Source organism: Hippopotamus amphibius, chromosome 12 (assembly GCF_030028045.1).
Source record: "Hippopotamus amphibius kiboko isolate mHipAmp2 chromosome 12, mHipAmp2.hap2, whole genome shotgun sequence".
Lineage (NCBI taxonomy): Eukaryota > Metazoa > Chordata > Mammalia > Artiodactyla > Hippopotamidae > Hippopotamus > Hippopotamus amphibius.
In genome coordinates, this window is record NC_080197.1 from 26,664,938 (window position 1) to 26,681,541 (window position 16,604).

General features: G+C 46.4%; 1 protein-coding gene across 1 annotated transcript; it reads right to left on the bottom strand.

Annotated features, from left to right (window-relative positions):
- Positions 1-1,511: 1,511 nt before the first annotated feature.
- Positions 1,512-13,014, bottom strand: LOC130833939 (short palate, lung and nasal epithelium carcinoma-associated protein 2B-like). The gene is made up of 7 exons (XM_057704058.1): positions 12,867-13,014; positions 8,156-8,300; positions 7,080-7,181; positions 6,366-6,515; positions 4,137-4,218; positions 3,065-3,128; positions 1,512-1,531 (listed from the first exon to the last, which is right to left on the bottom strand). The coding sequence occupies exons 1-7, from the start codon at positions 13,012-13,014 to the stop codon at positions 1,512-1,514; spliced, it is 711 nt and encodes a 236-aa protein (XP_057560041.1).
- Between the last annotated feature and the right edge of the window lie 3,590 nt (positions 13,015-16,604).

Below are 16,604 nucleotides of genomic sequence, written 5' to 3' on the forward strand. Positions count from 1 at the left end.
AAATCCGAACGTAATGAGAGGAAGTGTATATAGATTTGATACGGGGTTACTCAACACTATTTGACAGTAATTCCAGTGTGTAGAGGCTGACATTCATCTTGTGCTCACCAGGGGTCAGACCCCGGCTAAACACTTTCCACCCACTGACTCATTCCATCCACATAACAGCCCAACACGGCAGGTTTTCCTGTTAATTCCATTTGGCAGGTGAGAAAACTCTAGTTCCGAGAGGTTAAGTAACTTGCCTGAGATCACACAGCTGGTAAGGGGCAGAGACCAAGTCCAGCTCACCTCTGTCCAACTCCTCAGCTCTATCCAACTCCTCAGATTCACCCAGTGCCAAGGAGCCCCCCCACACAGCCTGAACTGAAGTCCTCTGGGGAGAGCTCAGGAGAGCTTCTCCCAGGCCTTCCAGGCTGCCCCACGGGCTCAAGGGCCCCCTGAGGTGACTTAACCCCATGAGGCAAACTTCATCAGGCAGAAGGCCCTTGGGTGAAGAAGCCGCCAGTACAGACCTCTGTGTGACCTAGGCGTCTCTTAACCTGAGTCTCCCATGAGGATGAGAGTGGGCCTTTCCTCACAGAATTGTGCCAAGAACTGAGATGGCTGCTTGGCAAAATGGGCACATGTTCCCTGGGTAATTTGGCAGGAAACTCAGATGCCCGCCTGGAAAGGAGAAGATGCTAGGACCCTGAGGCCTTAGCCTGTGTCACAGCTCTGCAGAGGTGATGCAGCTGTGAGTAAGGGGTGGCATCCTTGCTCCCGGGCAAAAGAGAAACTGAGGGCTGCATGTTGGGGAGGAAGAATGACCTGGAGAGTACCTCACCCATCCTGCGTGGAAGAGAGCAGGACCAGGGCATCAGGACACCTTGGGGGCTGGGAGAAGTGGCCAAAGCACCTGGGAGACAGGATGTAACCCATCTCAGCAAGTGGTCCCATGGCTGTGGGTTTAAATCCTACCCCGGCCACTTGCTACCCTGTGACCTCGATGAGTCATTCCACCTCTATGAGCCTCAGTTTCACATCTATCAAATGGGGACAAGAGCCATGACTTCTGTCAGAAGGGTGCTGTGAGGCAGTAATGAGGTCGGGTGTGCTATCGAAGGCAGCCCACCCCCAAGGTGGAGGTGTCAGCAGAAGCAGAGTGATGCTGTTTCCACGGGACCTCGAGTCAGTTTCTTGCCATTCTGGCCCTCAGTGTTCCCGTGTGTAAGACAGGAAGGTGGGGCTGGATCATCCCAAATGTCCCTCCAGCTCTGGATCCAGGTCCCTGCTGCCCTGGTTGCACACACCCCGCCTCCCCCCAAAACCCAGTGGAAGGAATGCAACGGGCCACACAGGAGGTGCAGAAATGGCTTTTATTGCATGGGGTGGAGGGTGAGGAGCACAGGGGCCGCTGTCCTGCCTGCGAGGTGGAGTATCTGAGAGGTGTCCTCTGCCTGGGCTCAGGCTGTCACTCCGCTTGGAGGGTGGCAGCACTGCCCCAGAGGGAGGTGGTGAAAGAGACTCGGTCAAGCCCCCGGGAACCAATCTGGAAGGAGACCCCGGGGGGTGAGGCATGGACAGCCACCGGGCCCTCACCTGCTCCTGCCAGTCAGGAACCACTGCCCGAGGGCTTTCCCACAACCCTGCAAGGTCTAAGGCTTGGGGAGGGACTGGCACCTGGGCTTTGGCATCTTTCTCCTGCACCTGGCACTGACCCACCGTCATCCCTTCACCCTCCCATCCCCTCACATTAGGGACAAGGGCAGATGAGAAAATACTGATCAGGGGCCAAGAGGAGCCAGGATTCAGGGCTCAGTATATGATGAGGATCATGGATCCCACTGACATGAGGGTTGGGTCTGAATCTGTGACCAATGTGAGGGCTCAGTCAATCACTGGAATCAAAGCTCAGGGTGACTGCGTCCCAGGCGCAGTCAGGCACCAGAGTCATAGCTCAGTCTCGGTGTGTGATTAGGGGTCAGGGCTGGGTCTATGAACAAGGTCAAGTCTCAGTGTGTCTGCTACTAGAAAAGAAGAGATGCCAAGCTTTGCTCCTGCTTCTCCACAGGCCCCTGTGAGGGAGCCTCATCCTCCCTCCCCCCGGGGTGTGACGCCCAGCCCTCACCAGCAGAACGGCATCACAGCGGTTTTCCTCATCTGCCCTTTTCAGCTTCCGATTTGCTCTTGCGTTTCCTGAAATTCAGCTGAAGGGACAAAATCAATAGCAGGTCTTAGCCTCCAGCACTGGAAAGCTGAATAGAAACCGACCCCAGTGGCTGCCACCCACTAGCGGGTGCGCCTGACAGCAATGGGGCCTCTTACATGACACACCATCTCTCTGAGCCTCCGTCTGTTCATCTCTAACACGGGTGTGATGACAGTATTCACCCCACAGGGTCATTGTAAGGATCCAATAAGATGGTGTATATGAAGCACAGTGCAATTGCCCAAGGAACTGGGCCTGTGGCTATTTTCTAAAAGGACCACCTCCAGGACCCTGACACCTTCGCTAAACCCATTTCTGCTGCCCCACAGCCCGAGCAAGCCCAGCCATGCCACACACCCAGGTCAAAGAAAGGCCCCAGGGACTGGAGGGGAAGCCATAGCTCCTCATAAGAAGGGAAGGAGAGGGGACGGTGTTGATTGCAATGCCTACTGGATATTGGGCTCTTTCTGGTTTTCCTTTAAATCCACTCATCGACCCCGCAGTTTACAATCTTGTTTCACCCAGGAGGAACCCGAGGCTCAGAGACGTGGAGCCACTGACCAAGGGTCCACAGTTGCTAAGTAGCAGATCCAGGAGTTGACCCCAGATCTGGCCCATCCTCTTCCTCACTTCACTCTGAGCAGCAGGTTCTGCAGGCTTGACCAAGGAGGGCAGTAGAGAGCTCTCAGAGGCCCAGAGAGGCCCCAGTTCTGCAGGGACCCCTCTAGCCATGCTCTCCCAATTCAAGATGATGGGTCCCCAGCTTCTGCAGGGTCCCCTGACCAGACCTGCCTGTGGGGCAGCCGTAGAGGGGCATACCTGCCCTTGGAAGGCTGCAGAGGGAGCCCCCTGCTTCCCCAGGCTGTGACTTACCGATGAGGTCCTGAACATAATTGGCATCCAGGAGGCCGATGAGGGTCTGGAGCACTGGGCACACCTGAGGGCCACGGCGAGCCAGGGAGAGAGACACAGAGAAAGATGGAGAGAGGGAAGGGAGGGAGGAAAGAGGACAGGAGGGAAGGAAATAGCGGAGGGGAGAAGGGAGAAGCAAGAGGACTGATCATGTGCCGCTGGGAGCACACTGCCTTCCACCCACAGAGATGCTCACCACTTGGGATCTTAGAACTTTTGACCCTTAGAATTTGAGAACAATGGAAACCTAGAAGGCCCAAATCTGAGAATCATAGGATGATAGAATCCTGAAACCTCAGAACATTAGACTCCTAGAAACTGAAGAATCTACACTGTGAACACCCCAGAACCATACATTCTCTGAAATCTTGACCTTTGGAACTCTGGAATTTTCGAGTTAAATGGGGCCCTGGGAACTACACAAGAGTATGTCTCAGGATTGTGTGTGCATATAATTCCCTGGGCATTTTTTTCCATAAATGCACATTCCTAACCCCCTTCCCCAGTGAGTAATTTAGAATCTCTGGAACTTTTGACACAAGGTACATGTGGTTTTGGATGTGATGTACAGGAATCTTATGCATGGTACATATAGTTTTGGGTGATGCACAGATGCAAAAAACTTTTATCGGTCTGTGCTTAGTTTTTAAGTAGATGATAAGTGATATTAATTTCTATTTATGATAGGGACATAAAGATTCCTTTTAAAAATAAGCATTGAAATATGTTTAAGTAAAATTATGTTGAATAAAGAAAAATACTAGCTAACAGGCACATTGGGTGCACATGGGCATAGCAAATGGTTCAAGTGTGGGACCCAGTGATATCAGCTAATGTGTTTTCCCTCCTCCCTTCCTCCCCTTGCCAGGCTGAGTAAAGGAGGAGAGGCATCAGCTGAACCCAAAAGGAGGTGTGCACCGCAGAAGGGAAAGTGCCCAGAGAGTACAGCCAGGCCAAGGAATGTCACACTTGCCCTCCCCCCACCCCCCACCCCGCAGGCCTGGCTCTGGGCCCCCATGAGTGGGGGACTCACCGCATATTCCACTGCAAGGGACAAGACCTGTCTCACGAAGTTGACCGCAGCATCCACGGCTTTGTTGATTAGTGCAATGCGCCTGCAAAAGACAGGAAGCTAGCCAAGTTAGGTTAAATTGGCAGAACAGCCAAGCAGGAGGGGTGGGAAGAGGACAGAGGATGGTGGACTAGTGAAATCAGGTGACTTGAGCCTCTACACAGAGGGTTAATCGCTTAGAACCCAATGTCTGACGAGCATCTCAACCAATAGCTCATGAGAGTCTCACCACAACCCTCAGACCTCATTCATCCACCCATCCACCCATCTCTCCGTCAGTCCATATCTTCATTCAACACATATTTTTAGAGCATGAACTATGTTCCACGAATGAAGGGAGACTGGAGACACAGGGATGAGCAAAGCACAAACAGCTCCTATCCTGGTACCTAAATACTAAACACGTTTTGCTTAGGCTGGCTCCTTCCCACCTTCAGGTCTCGGAATACCTGCCACCTCTTCAGGGCAGTCCTCCTAGACTGTTTGCCTAAAGAAGGGCTTTGTGTCATAGAGTCCTGTTATGTCTGCAATCTAATATTTTCCTTGTGGGTTCTTTATTGTTGGACTGAATGCTCGTCTGTCTGTCTTTCCCTCAAGAGAATAAGCTCCACAAAAGAAGTTCCTTGTCTGCTGTCCCCAATAAATTCTCCAGAACCTAGAAAGGGGGGATGGCAAGTGGCAGATGCCCAATACATTTTGGGCTGAAAGAATAAATGAAGTAAACATACAATTAGATATACAAGGACACCTTGTGACAAGTACTCAGAAGGACAAGAGGAGATTCTTACAACAGAGAACAGGAGGAACCTTATTTCGACCCTGAAGGATGAGAAGTATATTGAGATGAGATGGGAGAAAGATGTTCTAGGTAGCCAGAGCAGCCCTTGCACAGGTCTTGAGGTGGGAAGACGTTTGTCTGAGGCACAGAGCAAAAGCTACATGTCCAGGACAGTGTGGGCTGGGGGGGAGAGTGCAGTGATGTGAGGGTGGGTCCAGATCAAGCAGAGCCTAGAGGGCCCTGGCGAGGGCTTGGAATTCCACCCAAAGTGCAGGGAAAAGCCCTGAGAGGATCTGGAGCAGCGAGTTGAATGCCATTTTACAGATATGGACCCTGGGACCCAGAAGGGCAGCATGAATTCCCTGGGGCTCTGGGCAAGGCAGTGTCCAGCAGGGCTCAGGCATTTGGACTTACATCTCCGTCTTTCCAAGCGATAGTAGGTTGTGGAGACTTTCTTTGGTTTGGGGGGTCTTTAGGCAACCTGTGACCCGATCCCTTGTTGGGTTAGGATGGATTGGCCTCTGCTCTTGGCTTAGCCTTGATCCCTGCCAAAGCCAACCTGCCCCAGCCGTCAGCTTCCAGACCACAGCTCCTCTCCCAGCCATGGCTCGAATCAGCCTTTCTCCCTTCACCCTCTTCCCTGGGGTAAACGTGCTCTTTCAAGCCTACTGTTTAAGATGTAGATTTGTGGGTTACCAGGGATCAATGATTTAAAAACAGAGGATTAAGATTACAAGACCATTTCAGGAATTTTCCAGTGGCTGGAGGGTGATTTGGGGATAATCTGACATTAGAGCCCATGGTAGGCATTTACTCCTCTTCCCTCCTCCTAACTGGAGGCAAGAAGGTCAATGCAGTTTATAGCTATTGTTATCATTATTATGACAGAGAGACATTAAATAATAACAAAAGGATCACATCCTCCAGACGACACAACAGTGCTGTGTGCATACACCTAACAATAGGGCTTCAAAAAGCACAGAGTAGAAATGGATCAACTGAAAGGTGAAATAGGCAAATTCCCAGTTGTGCTTGGAGAGGTCAACACTCCTGTCTCAACAAAGGGAAGAACAAATAATCAGAAATTCAGCATGGATGCTATTGTTGCTGAGAGCTCAGTATGTGCCAGGCTGTGTGCTACACACTTGCATTGTCTCATTTGGGCCGCTCAGTAGCCTCCCAATAGGTATTATCATCATCCTCAGTTTATAGATGTGAAAACTGAAGCTCTGAGAGGCTAAACTGGTTACAAAGTCACAAGGTTAGTGGCAAAGCTAACTTGACTCCAGAGTCGGAACCCTTCTTTTTCACCACACTGTGCCCCCTCCCAGATAGGGTAGAGAAATAGGGCCAAAATCCAAGGGTCCCAACTCCTCTCATAGCCCCATTCTGCTCAGACAGGTGGGCCTGACCTGTTCAGCACGGTGAGTGAGATGCTGTCTTGGTCGCTGGTGCATTCTACAACCACTGTTACGTCTCCAGTCGTGTCATCAGTTTCAGCGCTGACAGTAGCCTGGAGGTCCAAGTTGAGGCCAAGGTCAACAACCTTGCCCAACAGAGGCCTGCGAGAAATAAGATTTACAGTGAACACAGGGTGACAAGTCCCTTCATGTTGCCCACTTGGGTTCCTCCATCTGTGTGGATATTACATGGGATGGCTATGGATAATGTCAATATTGTCCATATTCTGTATGGAATCTATATTTTCACATTAGGAGTTTCTTCACCTGGCCACATGGGTCCGGTTCATGTGAAATTTCTACACAGTATCACACTGATAATCAAAATAAAAATAATAGTTAACATTTATTGAGAACAAATGATCTCTTAGGTGTTTCCAAGAAGCATTTTACCTGGATTAATCCACCGATAGTGACAGGAATACCACGAGGGAAAAATACTGCTATTATCTCTATTTTCAGAATGAGGAAACATTTGCTATAGAGAGGCTAAGTAATTATCCCAAGATCTGATACGTTATGAATGACGAAATTATAATACACTTAATTCATAAAGACTCTTCTACACATCCTCCTTTTCCTATCTCTGTATCTGATTCCAGATTGGAGATCCGTTGGCCATGCTGCACTGCATCTCCCAAACCTCAGATTCTAACACATACTCACAGTGTGTAGCTGATGTCAGCATTGATGGGGATACTCAGGCTAAGACGTTTGCCATCAGAAGTCACACTGATATCCAGGATGTGGACGTTCCTGATATTCAGCCTGTGCAAAAACCAGAATTCACCCATGTCAGTCCCCATGACGGCCATTGCTGCTCACTTCTATAGGACAGCAATGTGCTGAGCATTTGAGCCTCACTGACCTTGTCTTCTTGGGTCTTCATGAGAGCCCTGTTCAAAGGTCTGATCCTCTTTTTAAGTGGAGTTGTTTTACAATGTTGTGTTATTTTTAGTTATACAGCAAAGGGATTCAGATTCTTTCCCCTGTAGCTTATTACAAAATATTGAGTATAGTTTCCTATGCTATACTATGTCTCCTTATAGGTTATTTATTTTATATATCGTAGTGTGTATATGATAATCCCAAAGACCTAATTTTTCCATCACCCTTTCCCTTTGGTAACCTTAAGTTTGCTTTCTATGTCCATGGGTCTGTTTGTTTCGTAAATAAGTTCATTTGCATCATAGTGTAGATTCCAAATGTAAGTGGTATCATATGATATTTCTCCTTCTCTGTCTGAGTTTTCACTTAGTATGATAATCTCTAGATCCATCCATGTGGCTGCAAATGGCATTATTTCATTCTTTTTTTATTCAGAGCCAGAATTTTAACCCAGAACTGTTTAACTCCAAAACTTCATGTGTGGAGCCACCTATGTGGTGTGAATTCTAGTTTCCTCTCTTCTAAGGGCCTTCAGACTTTTATACTCAGCTTATTTCAGAGAAGAAAAGTCATATTCCTTGGAAAAGGGACATTAGGCACCAGCAAACAGGTAGAGATGCTGATCCCTGGAAGTGCAGAATGAGAAAGCCCAAACCCATGAGATGCCCAGATAGGCACCGCCGCACTGCCTCTAATTTCCCCAAGTTCTGCTAGAGCTGCACTCAGACCAATTGGGCTCTGTGGGGACACACAGGTTTATTCACCTTTCTGTCTTTGACCTTAAAGTTACCTCCCCAAAGATAGACATTCTCTTTTCTGGGAACAAGGATCTCCACCATGAAGCATTAACTCACCCCGTCACCTTGTATACTACTTGGAAAATTTCAGAAAGTTCTTCTTCCAGCAAGGTCTTAACATCCTGGATCATCTGAAAGGCATTAGCCTGAGACTTGGATTCCTCGAGCGCCTTCAAATCGTCCACCAGTTTCTGAAGGAGAGCTGCAAAAACAATCTCCATTTACTGTGATACACAACTTAATGAAGCAGCTACTATGCACAAGATACTACATGAGACTATTTGTCTATGTTATTTCATTTAATGTTCCTAACAGCTCCATAAAGTAGGTATTATTATTATCTGCACTTTCAGATAAGGAAATAAAGGAAAAATGGTTAAGAAATGGGTCTAATTGGATAACCTGGAAGAAATGGATACATTCTTAGAAAAATACAATCTTCCAAGACTGAACCAGGAAGAAATAGAAACCATGAACAGACCAATCACAAGTACGGAAATTGAGGCAGTGATTAAAAATCTCCCAACACACAAAAGCCCAGGACCAGATGGATTCACAGGCGAATTCTATCAAACATTTCGAGAAGAGTTAACTCCTATCCTTCTCAAACTCTTCCAAAATATTGCAGAAGGCGGAACACTCCCAAACTCATTCTATGAGGCCACCATCACCCTGATACCAAAACCAGGAAAAGATGTCACAAAAAAAGAAAACTACAGACCAATATCACTGATGAATATAGATGCAAAAATCCTCAATAAAATACTAGCTAACAGACTGCAACAGCACATTAAAAAAATCATACACCATGATCAAGTGGAGTTTATCCCTGGGATGCAAGGATTCTTCAATATATGCAAATCAATCAACATGATACATCATATCAACAACTTGAAGGATAAAAACCATATGATCATTTCAATAGATGCAGAAAAAGCTTTTGACAAAGTTCAACATCCATTTATGATAAAAGCTCTCCAGAAAATGGGCATAGAAAAAAATTACCTCAACATAATAAAAGCCATATATGAAAAACCAAAAGCCAACATCGTTCTCAATGGGGAAAAACTGGAAGAATTCCCTCTAAGAACAGGAACAAGACAAGGGTGTCCACTCTCACCACTATTATTCAACATAGTTTTGGAAGTTTTAGCCACAGCAATCAGAGAAGAAAAAGAAATCAAAGGAATCCAAATTGGAAAAGAAGAAGTAAAATTGTCACTCTTTGCAGATGACATGATATTATATATAGAAAACCCTAAAGACTCTACCAGAAAACTGCTAGCACTCATTGATGAGTTTAGTAAAGTAGCAGGATACAAAATTAATGCACAGAAAACTCTTGCATTCCTATACACTAACAACGGAAGAGCAGAAAGAGAAATGAAGGAAACTCTCCCATTCACCACTGCAACAAAAAGAATAAAATACCTAGGAATAAACCTGCCTAAGGAGGCAAAAGATCTGTATGCAGAAAACTTTAAGACATTGTTGAAAGAAATCAAAGACGACACAAACAGATGGAGGGACATACAATGTTCCTGGATTGGAAGAATCAACATCGTGAAAATGACTGTACTACCCAAAGCAACTTACAGATTCAATGCAATCCCAATCAAATTACCAATGGCATTTTTCACAGAACTAGAGCAAGAAATCTTACGATTTGTATGGAAACGCAAAAGACCCCGAATAGCCAAAGCAATCTTGAGAAGGAAAAATGGAGTTGGTGGAATCAGGCTTCCTGACTTCAAACTATACTACAAGGCCATAGTGATCAAGACAGTATGGTACTGGCACAAAAATAGAAAGGACGATCAATGGAATAGAATAAAGAACTCAGAAGTAAGCCCAAACACATATGGGCACCTTATCTTTGACAAAGGAGGCAAGAATATACAATGGAAAAAAGACAGCCTCTTCAATAAGTGGTGCTGGGAAAATTGGACAGCTACATGTAAAAGAATGAAATTAGAACACTTCCTAACACCATACACAAAAATAAACTCCAAATGGATTAAAGACCTACATGTAAGGCCAGACATGATAAAACTCCTAGAGGAAAACCTAGGCAGAACACTCTATGACATACATCAAAGCAACATCCTTTTTGACCCACCTCCTAGAATCAGGGAAATAAAATCAAGAATAAACAAATGGGACCTCATGAAACTTAAAAGCTTTTGCACAGCAAAAGAAACCATAAACAAGACTAAAAGGCAACCCTCAGAATGGGAAAAAATAATTGCCTATGAAACAACGGACAAAGGATTAACCTCCAAAATATACAAGCAGCTCATGCAGCTTCATACCAAAAAAGCAAATAACCCAATCCACAAATGGGCAGAAGACCTAAATAGACATTTCTCCAAAGAAGACATACAGATGGCCAACAAACACATGAAAAGATGCTCAACATCACTCATCATCAGAGAAATGCAAGTCAAAGCCACAATGAGGTATCACCTCACACCCATCAGAATGGCCATCATCACAAAATCTGGAAACCACAAATGTTGGAGAGGGTGTGGAGAAAAGGGAACTCTCCTGCACTGTTGGTGGGACTGTAAGTTGGTACAGCCACTATGGAAAACAATTTGGAGGTTCCTTAAAAAACTACAAATAGAACTACCATATGATCCAGTCATCCCACTCCTGGGCATATACCCAAAGAAAACCATAATCCCAAAAGAAACTTGTACCATAATGTTTATTGCAGCACTCTTTACAATAGCCAGGACATGGAAGCAACCTAAATGCCCATCAACAAATGAATGGATACAGAAGATGTGGCATATATATACAATGGAATATTACTCAGCTATAAAAAGGGATGAGATGGAGCTATATGTAATGAGGTGGATAGAACTACAATCTGTCATACATAGTGAATTAAGTCAGAAAGAGAAGGACAAATATTGTATGCTAACTCACATATACGGAATCTAAAAATGGTACTGATGAACTCAGTGACAAGAATAAGGATGCAGATACAGAGAATGGACTGGAGAACTTGAGGTATGGGAGGGGGCGGGGGGAGAAGGGGAAACTGAGACGAAGCGAGAGAGTAGCACAGACATATATATACTACCAACTGTAAAATAGTCAGTGGGAAGTTGTTGTATAACAAAGGGAGTCCAGCTTGAGGATGGAAGATGCCTTAGAGGACTGGGGCAGGGAGGGTGGGGGGCACTCGAGGGGGGGGCCGGGGAAGGGAGGGAGTACGGGGATGTGTGTATGGAAACAGATGATTGAACCTGGTGTACCCCCCCAAAAAAAAATTAAAAAATTAAAAAAAAAAAAAAAAGAAATGGGTCTAATGTCACCTAGCTCGGCAGACCTTGTTCCTTCCATGCTGCCTTCCTACTAAGATATACTCATCATGCATCCAACAAAGCAATCTATCCACTGACCAGCCGATAGGTACCGAGTGCACATCGTTGCTAGAAGTGAAGCTCTAATGAGATGCTCACAAACAAAATAAACTTAGAATAAACTAAGAAATGGAAAATCTAGAATCAAGGAAAAATATGACTCCAACTCATGAAAGGGCAAATAGAAGTCCCTGGACGACAACTTTGAAGCAGGCCTAGAAGCAATACAGGAGCAGGAGGACAGAATATCCTAATCAGGGGTTTTCAGAGAAAAGAGGGATTTGAAAGAGGAAATGACATGGCAGCTGTAGAATGGCACGTTTGAAAAGAAATAAGAATATACGTTTTCTAAAATCATTCACATGAGAATCAACAAGGCAACAACTAGCTCAAGGAGAAACAAAAGGCTGAAAGAAAAGACATGGAATCATAGTCCTGCAGCATGTCTCTGCAATGGACAGTATCTACCTAGTTATAATGATGCAAACAGAGATGGAAAGTACTTCGGCTCCTATACCTTACTAGGTGACCCTGATCCAGACTCTTGCGTTTCTGAGCTCAGTTTTATCAGCAATGAAACTACAGAGTGGGTCCCTTTTGTATCTATGAAGGTTGTCTAAGCCTTGGCAAGGATTGAAATGTAGTCATTTATAGAAGTTAGTTTCTCCTATAAAGAAGGTTTGTCAGTGTGGCGCTAATGTTTCCATAAAATGAAGAGGCCAAGTTCTGTTAAGAAATCAGAATTATAAGGAGATATGATTAACTATAAAGGTAGGTAGTTTTAAACCTATCTCAGCTAGGTAGGGCTCCATTTTCAATTAGTTAATACAAATTAAGAAGGAAAATCAAATGACACAACAGAAGAAAATGCTAAAAATATAATAAAATATTTCAGTTAATGTATGTAAATGGCTAATAAAATATGAAAACATGAGTGAATTCTATCATAGTAGAGAAATGCTAAGGGAGATGAATTATAACCTTTCATCTGTGAGACTGGCAAAACATTTAAGTGGTCCATACCAGTGCTGTCAAGGGAGTAGAAAAAAGGGTACTCTCACAGAGTATTGGAGAAAACATTAGGGGAATATTTGTCAATATCTGCCATAATTGAAATGAGCATACCTTTGGAACTTTTGAAATCTCACTTTCAGGAATTTATCCTATGCATATATTAGAAAAGTTTACCATAATATAAAATGTAACATGATATTCATATAAGCATGGCTGGTTTCCAGAAAAATAAACAATGAATGAATAAGGAACCAACTAGCCACCTCTCTCAGGAAACCACCATTAAGGAGCAGCCCCTGGTGGCAGCCTTTGGTAATACAGGCAGAGTACTTGGGAGGCAAGCTCCTAGGTGACACTGATCATCCCTCTTGCTGACTCACCTTGAAGTGTACTGTCAGAGGTCTCAATTCTTTTCTCAAGAAGAGCTTTCAGCTTCTCCAAGACCTCATTTTCAAGATCCTCAATAAGAGACGCTGAGGTCCCAGTGAGCAGGCCACACAAGAGAACAAGTTTCCAAAGAGGAAACATCTTGTCCTGACACCTGGAAAGTCATGGGAGGAACACGACTGAGAATTCCCCATAGGGAAAAGGGGTCTTTGATGAGCACCCATCACTCTTACTCTCAACAGTCCTTTAAGATAGATGTGGTCACCTCCTCTCTTAGAGATCAGCAGTGCAGGTGAGAAAGCTAGAACAACTCGCCCAGAGATACACAGCCATGAGTGGAGGAGCTACTCTTTGAAAAGGCACACTTGACTCCAGGTCAATGCTCTTTACGCAGAGCTCCTTTGCACATGCTGGCTTCTCTGCCTGGAACATTCCCCTCTTCTTTGCCTTTTTACCCAAGTCACTTCCTACTGACTCTCCAGCTTCAGGAAGACAGCATGTCCTCTATGAAACCTACTCTAGGCCCCTCCCCAGAGTCTAGATAGGGGCCCCACTCCACCATCTTGCTGCCTTCATTCTCTGATCAGTGTCCTCTGTACCAATTAGTGATGTCTTGTCTGCCTTTCCCACCATGCTGTGAAGTCCGTAGAGGAGGGACTGTGATTTATGTCACTGTTGAATCCCCAACCCATAATAAAAAGCCTGCACCTAGTACAGAACCACAAAAGAAAGTTTGTGGAATAAAATAGGAACAAATAACTGGGGACCACACATGACCTGTATTGCTCTTCAGTCTGGCACATCTCCTAACATAACCTTTTCCCTTAATTTGTTATATTTAAAATATTACCTATTTCAAGTGGCCCCATCCCTCTACCTCTTGCCCTCAAAGCCTCCTGAAGGCATCCATGGGGTTGACCTTAAGGGGGAAATCCACCATTCACAGGTTTGGAGGAAAATACTTACAAAATCCTTGCTCCCCTGAAGAGACTCCTGAAATTCTGCTGGGTGGTGATGGCCCTATATATTATGGAGTTTGTACGGGGGAGGCTGCCCACGGAAGCAAGCGCTGGATCCACAGCCATTCAAGGAGATTCCAAAGAAAATAACCCCTGTCCAGAATGAACACAGAGACTTCCAACCCAAAGCTCACTGAGGTTGCTTGAATTGGAATGAATGGAGAAGACTTTCTGCCAAGACCAAGACAATGTTCTCTTGGAGCCTCCAGCTGCCAAGTCTGTTACCATTGTGGGTAGGGGCTGAGAATAGGTGAATTGGAGACTCACAGGGTTCATCCAGCCTAACTCTGTCATCATTTGGAAACTCAGGCTCAGAGAGGGAAACAACCAGCTTGAGGTCACCCGGGAAGCCACGGAGAGTGACGGGGCTACCAGTCTGGCCCGTAGAGTCAGGGTCAGCGGCCAGTGGGGTGACTCTTCCCAGCCCTCCCTGTGTGCGAGTGCTCTCCCCAGCACCCCTCGCGGTGAAGCCAGCCTCAGGGCAAGTGCTTGCCACGACGGGGTGCTCGCTACCGTCCTCCCAAGCCTCCCTTCTCCAATCAGTCAGCAGACGTCCTCCTCCAGGGCACACAGGCTGCCCCCACAGGCCCCCACACATGCGTCTCCCTCTGTGCACCTGCCCCACCCCTCTACGCGCAGCGCAGCAGCCAGAGGTGTAAGCGCTCACCTTCAACCCAAAGTGCTCACCACGGCCCACAAGAGCCTGTGTCGTCTGGCCCCTGCCTCTCCAAACTCATCTCCCTCTCCCTCCCTGGCACCTCCTGTCTTCCTTCTGTTCCAGAAAGATGCCAGCCTCTTTGCTGCCTTGGGCCTTTGCACAGACCATTTCCTTTTCCCAGGACTCTCCCCCCCTCAGCTGTCTCTGGCCCTCGACATCACCTCACAGCCTCCGTGAGTGCCCCGCTGAGGTGGTCCCTGCTTGTCTTTCCAGGCCTCAGCTCCTTGCTGGCTTCTTTCACAGCAAATCATTATTATTTGAGTTTTTTCCCATCTTCTCTTCCCTCAGCAAGTTGTTACCACCCTTCACTCTGGGCCTTTCCTCTAACACAGCTCCTTAAGACCCTGACCCCTGTCTACAATGCTGCAAGCCTCTCTCTGGGGCATCCTATAAAGCCACCCACTCCCTGGGAGGGCAGTGAGGGCCCCATCACCAGAGATGCTCAAGAGTTTGTGCAGTTGACTGCTAAGGTCCTGTGCGACTTGATGAGACTGTGAGTCATGATTCTGAATTTCCTCAGACTTTTGTTCAAAGACCATTGTTGCCAACTTGTAGGATTCTTGCCCCCAGGTACTGTTTCTACAGAGTCTGGCTGCCCCATGAGGATATGGTGCCCTCAGGCTGCCTGCCTCTTGCCTTTTCTCACCTTCCCTACCTCCCAAGACCCCACCTCCAGCTGCCCGTGACCTCCTGGAGACACAGTGTCTGGTGCTGGGTGCAGTTCCTCAGCACAGATCTCACCCAGGACGAAGCCAGCTTCTCCCATGGATGTCGGCAGCTTCTCTTGGCCAAGCTTTGAGGTGAAATTTACTAGATGCTCTTGTCCCCTGGGAGTGGGCCTGGGGCTGGCACACATGCACCTCAAATGTGCTGCTTTCTAAGGAGCCATATTCTCAGGGTCACTCACTCCTCTGCAGCTTCACTGGCTCCAACCCACATGAGGACAGGACCTCACATATCCTCAAGGGCCCCCTCTGCTAAAGCATTTGGGGGATGCTGAAGTCTGCTGTACACTAGGCTAAATCTCCCAAACTGGTGAGAAACCATGCCTCCCTTCTCTCTCAGGTCCTCTGGATCCTGCCTCTGCCAGTGTGTGTGGTACTCCTGAACAAGCACTTACATACTTACACATATGAACTCGTGCACAATCACACATGGAGGTATGAGCACATGCAAGAACAAGAGAGCACAAGCTAGACTCCTATGAAGAAAACACATACATTTCCATCACTACACGAGGGATACTTTTACTGAATCAAGGAGACCATGTCACCACTGTTGTGGATAAAAGAGTTCACTCACCACAAAACGAGCTTGAGTCTCCACAGATTGCTTGGGTCTCTTTTTGTCCTTAAAGATACAATTTAGATACACTTATCTTGCAAACCTCACTAGAGAATGAAGCCATAGTAAGGAAATGTATCCTTTTACTGCCCAGTACCAGCGGTGTCTGGAGTCCTCTAGGCCACCGACTTTCCAGTTCAAATACATTTCTCCCTCCCTCTTTTATTTTTGTTGAAGCCAGTGTGATTTGGACCATGCTGTTCAAACCCACAGTAAGTCCTGACTTAACACCATTATAGACTCACATCTGCCTCCCATTTCTCATGACTCCTTACGGACCACACTAACACACAGGAAACATGATGGACCTCAAAGCGACAGGAGAGCTTAGAGTTCATCAATTTAACATCCTTGCTGGGAAGTCTGTGTAGCTCGTGGCCCAGAGAAAGAAGAGGACTCATCCAAGGCTACACAGTCACTTGAACCCCACTTGTTTTCCTCTTTCATGTCATGTCTTTAGGTTTCTTGAGATTTTCTACTCTGGGCAATAAACTTTAAAAAACACGATTTCCGCAAAATCACCTAAGAAGTTCGTTGCAATTATAGATGCCTGAGGCACCCCCTAGATACTTAGGGTCAGAGGCTCTGGGATAGACAAACCCTGGGGGTGGCTGCCCAGGAATAGGAAGGACTGCACTAGATGGCTCAGG

Coding starts and splice junctions, on each gene's coding strand:
- LOC130833939 (XM_057704058.1), bottom strand. CDS start 13,014: ATGTTTCCTCTTTGGAAACTTGTTCTCTTGTGTGGCCTGCTCACTGGG. Junction 8,301..12,866: donor CTCTGACAGTACACTTCAAG/GTGAGTCAGCAA, acceptor TTGTTTTTGCAG/CTCTCCTTCAGAAACTGGTG. Junction 1,532..3,064: donor TTATGTTCAGGACCTCATCG/GTAAGTCACAGC, acceptor GTCTCCTTCCAG/ATTGGTTCCCGGGGGCTTGA.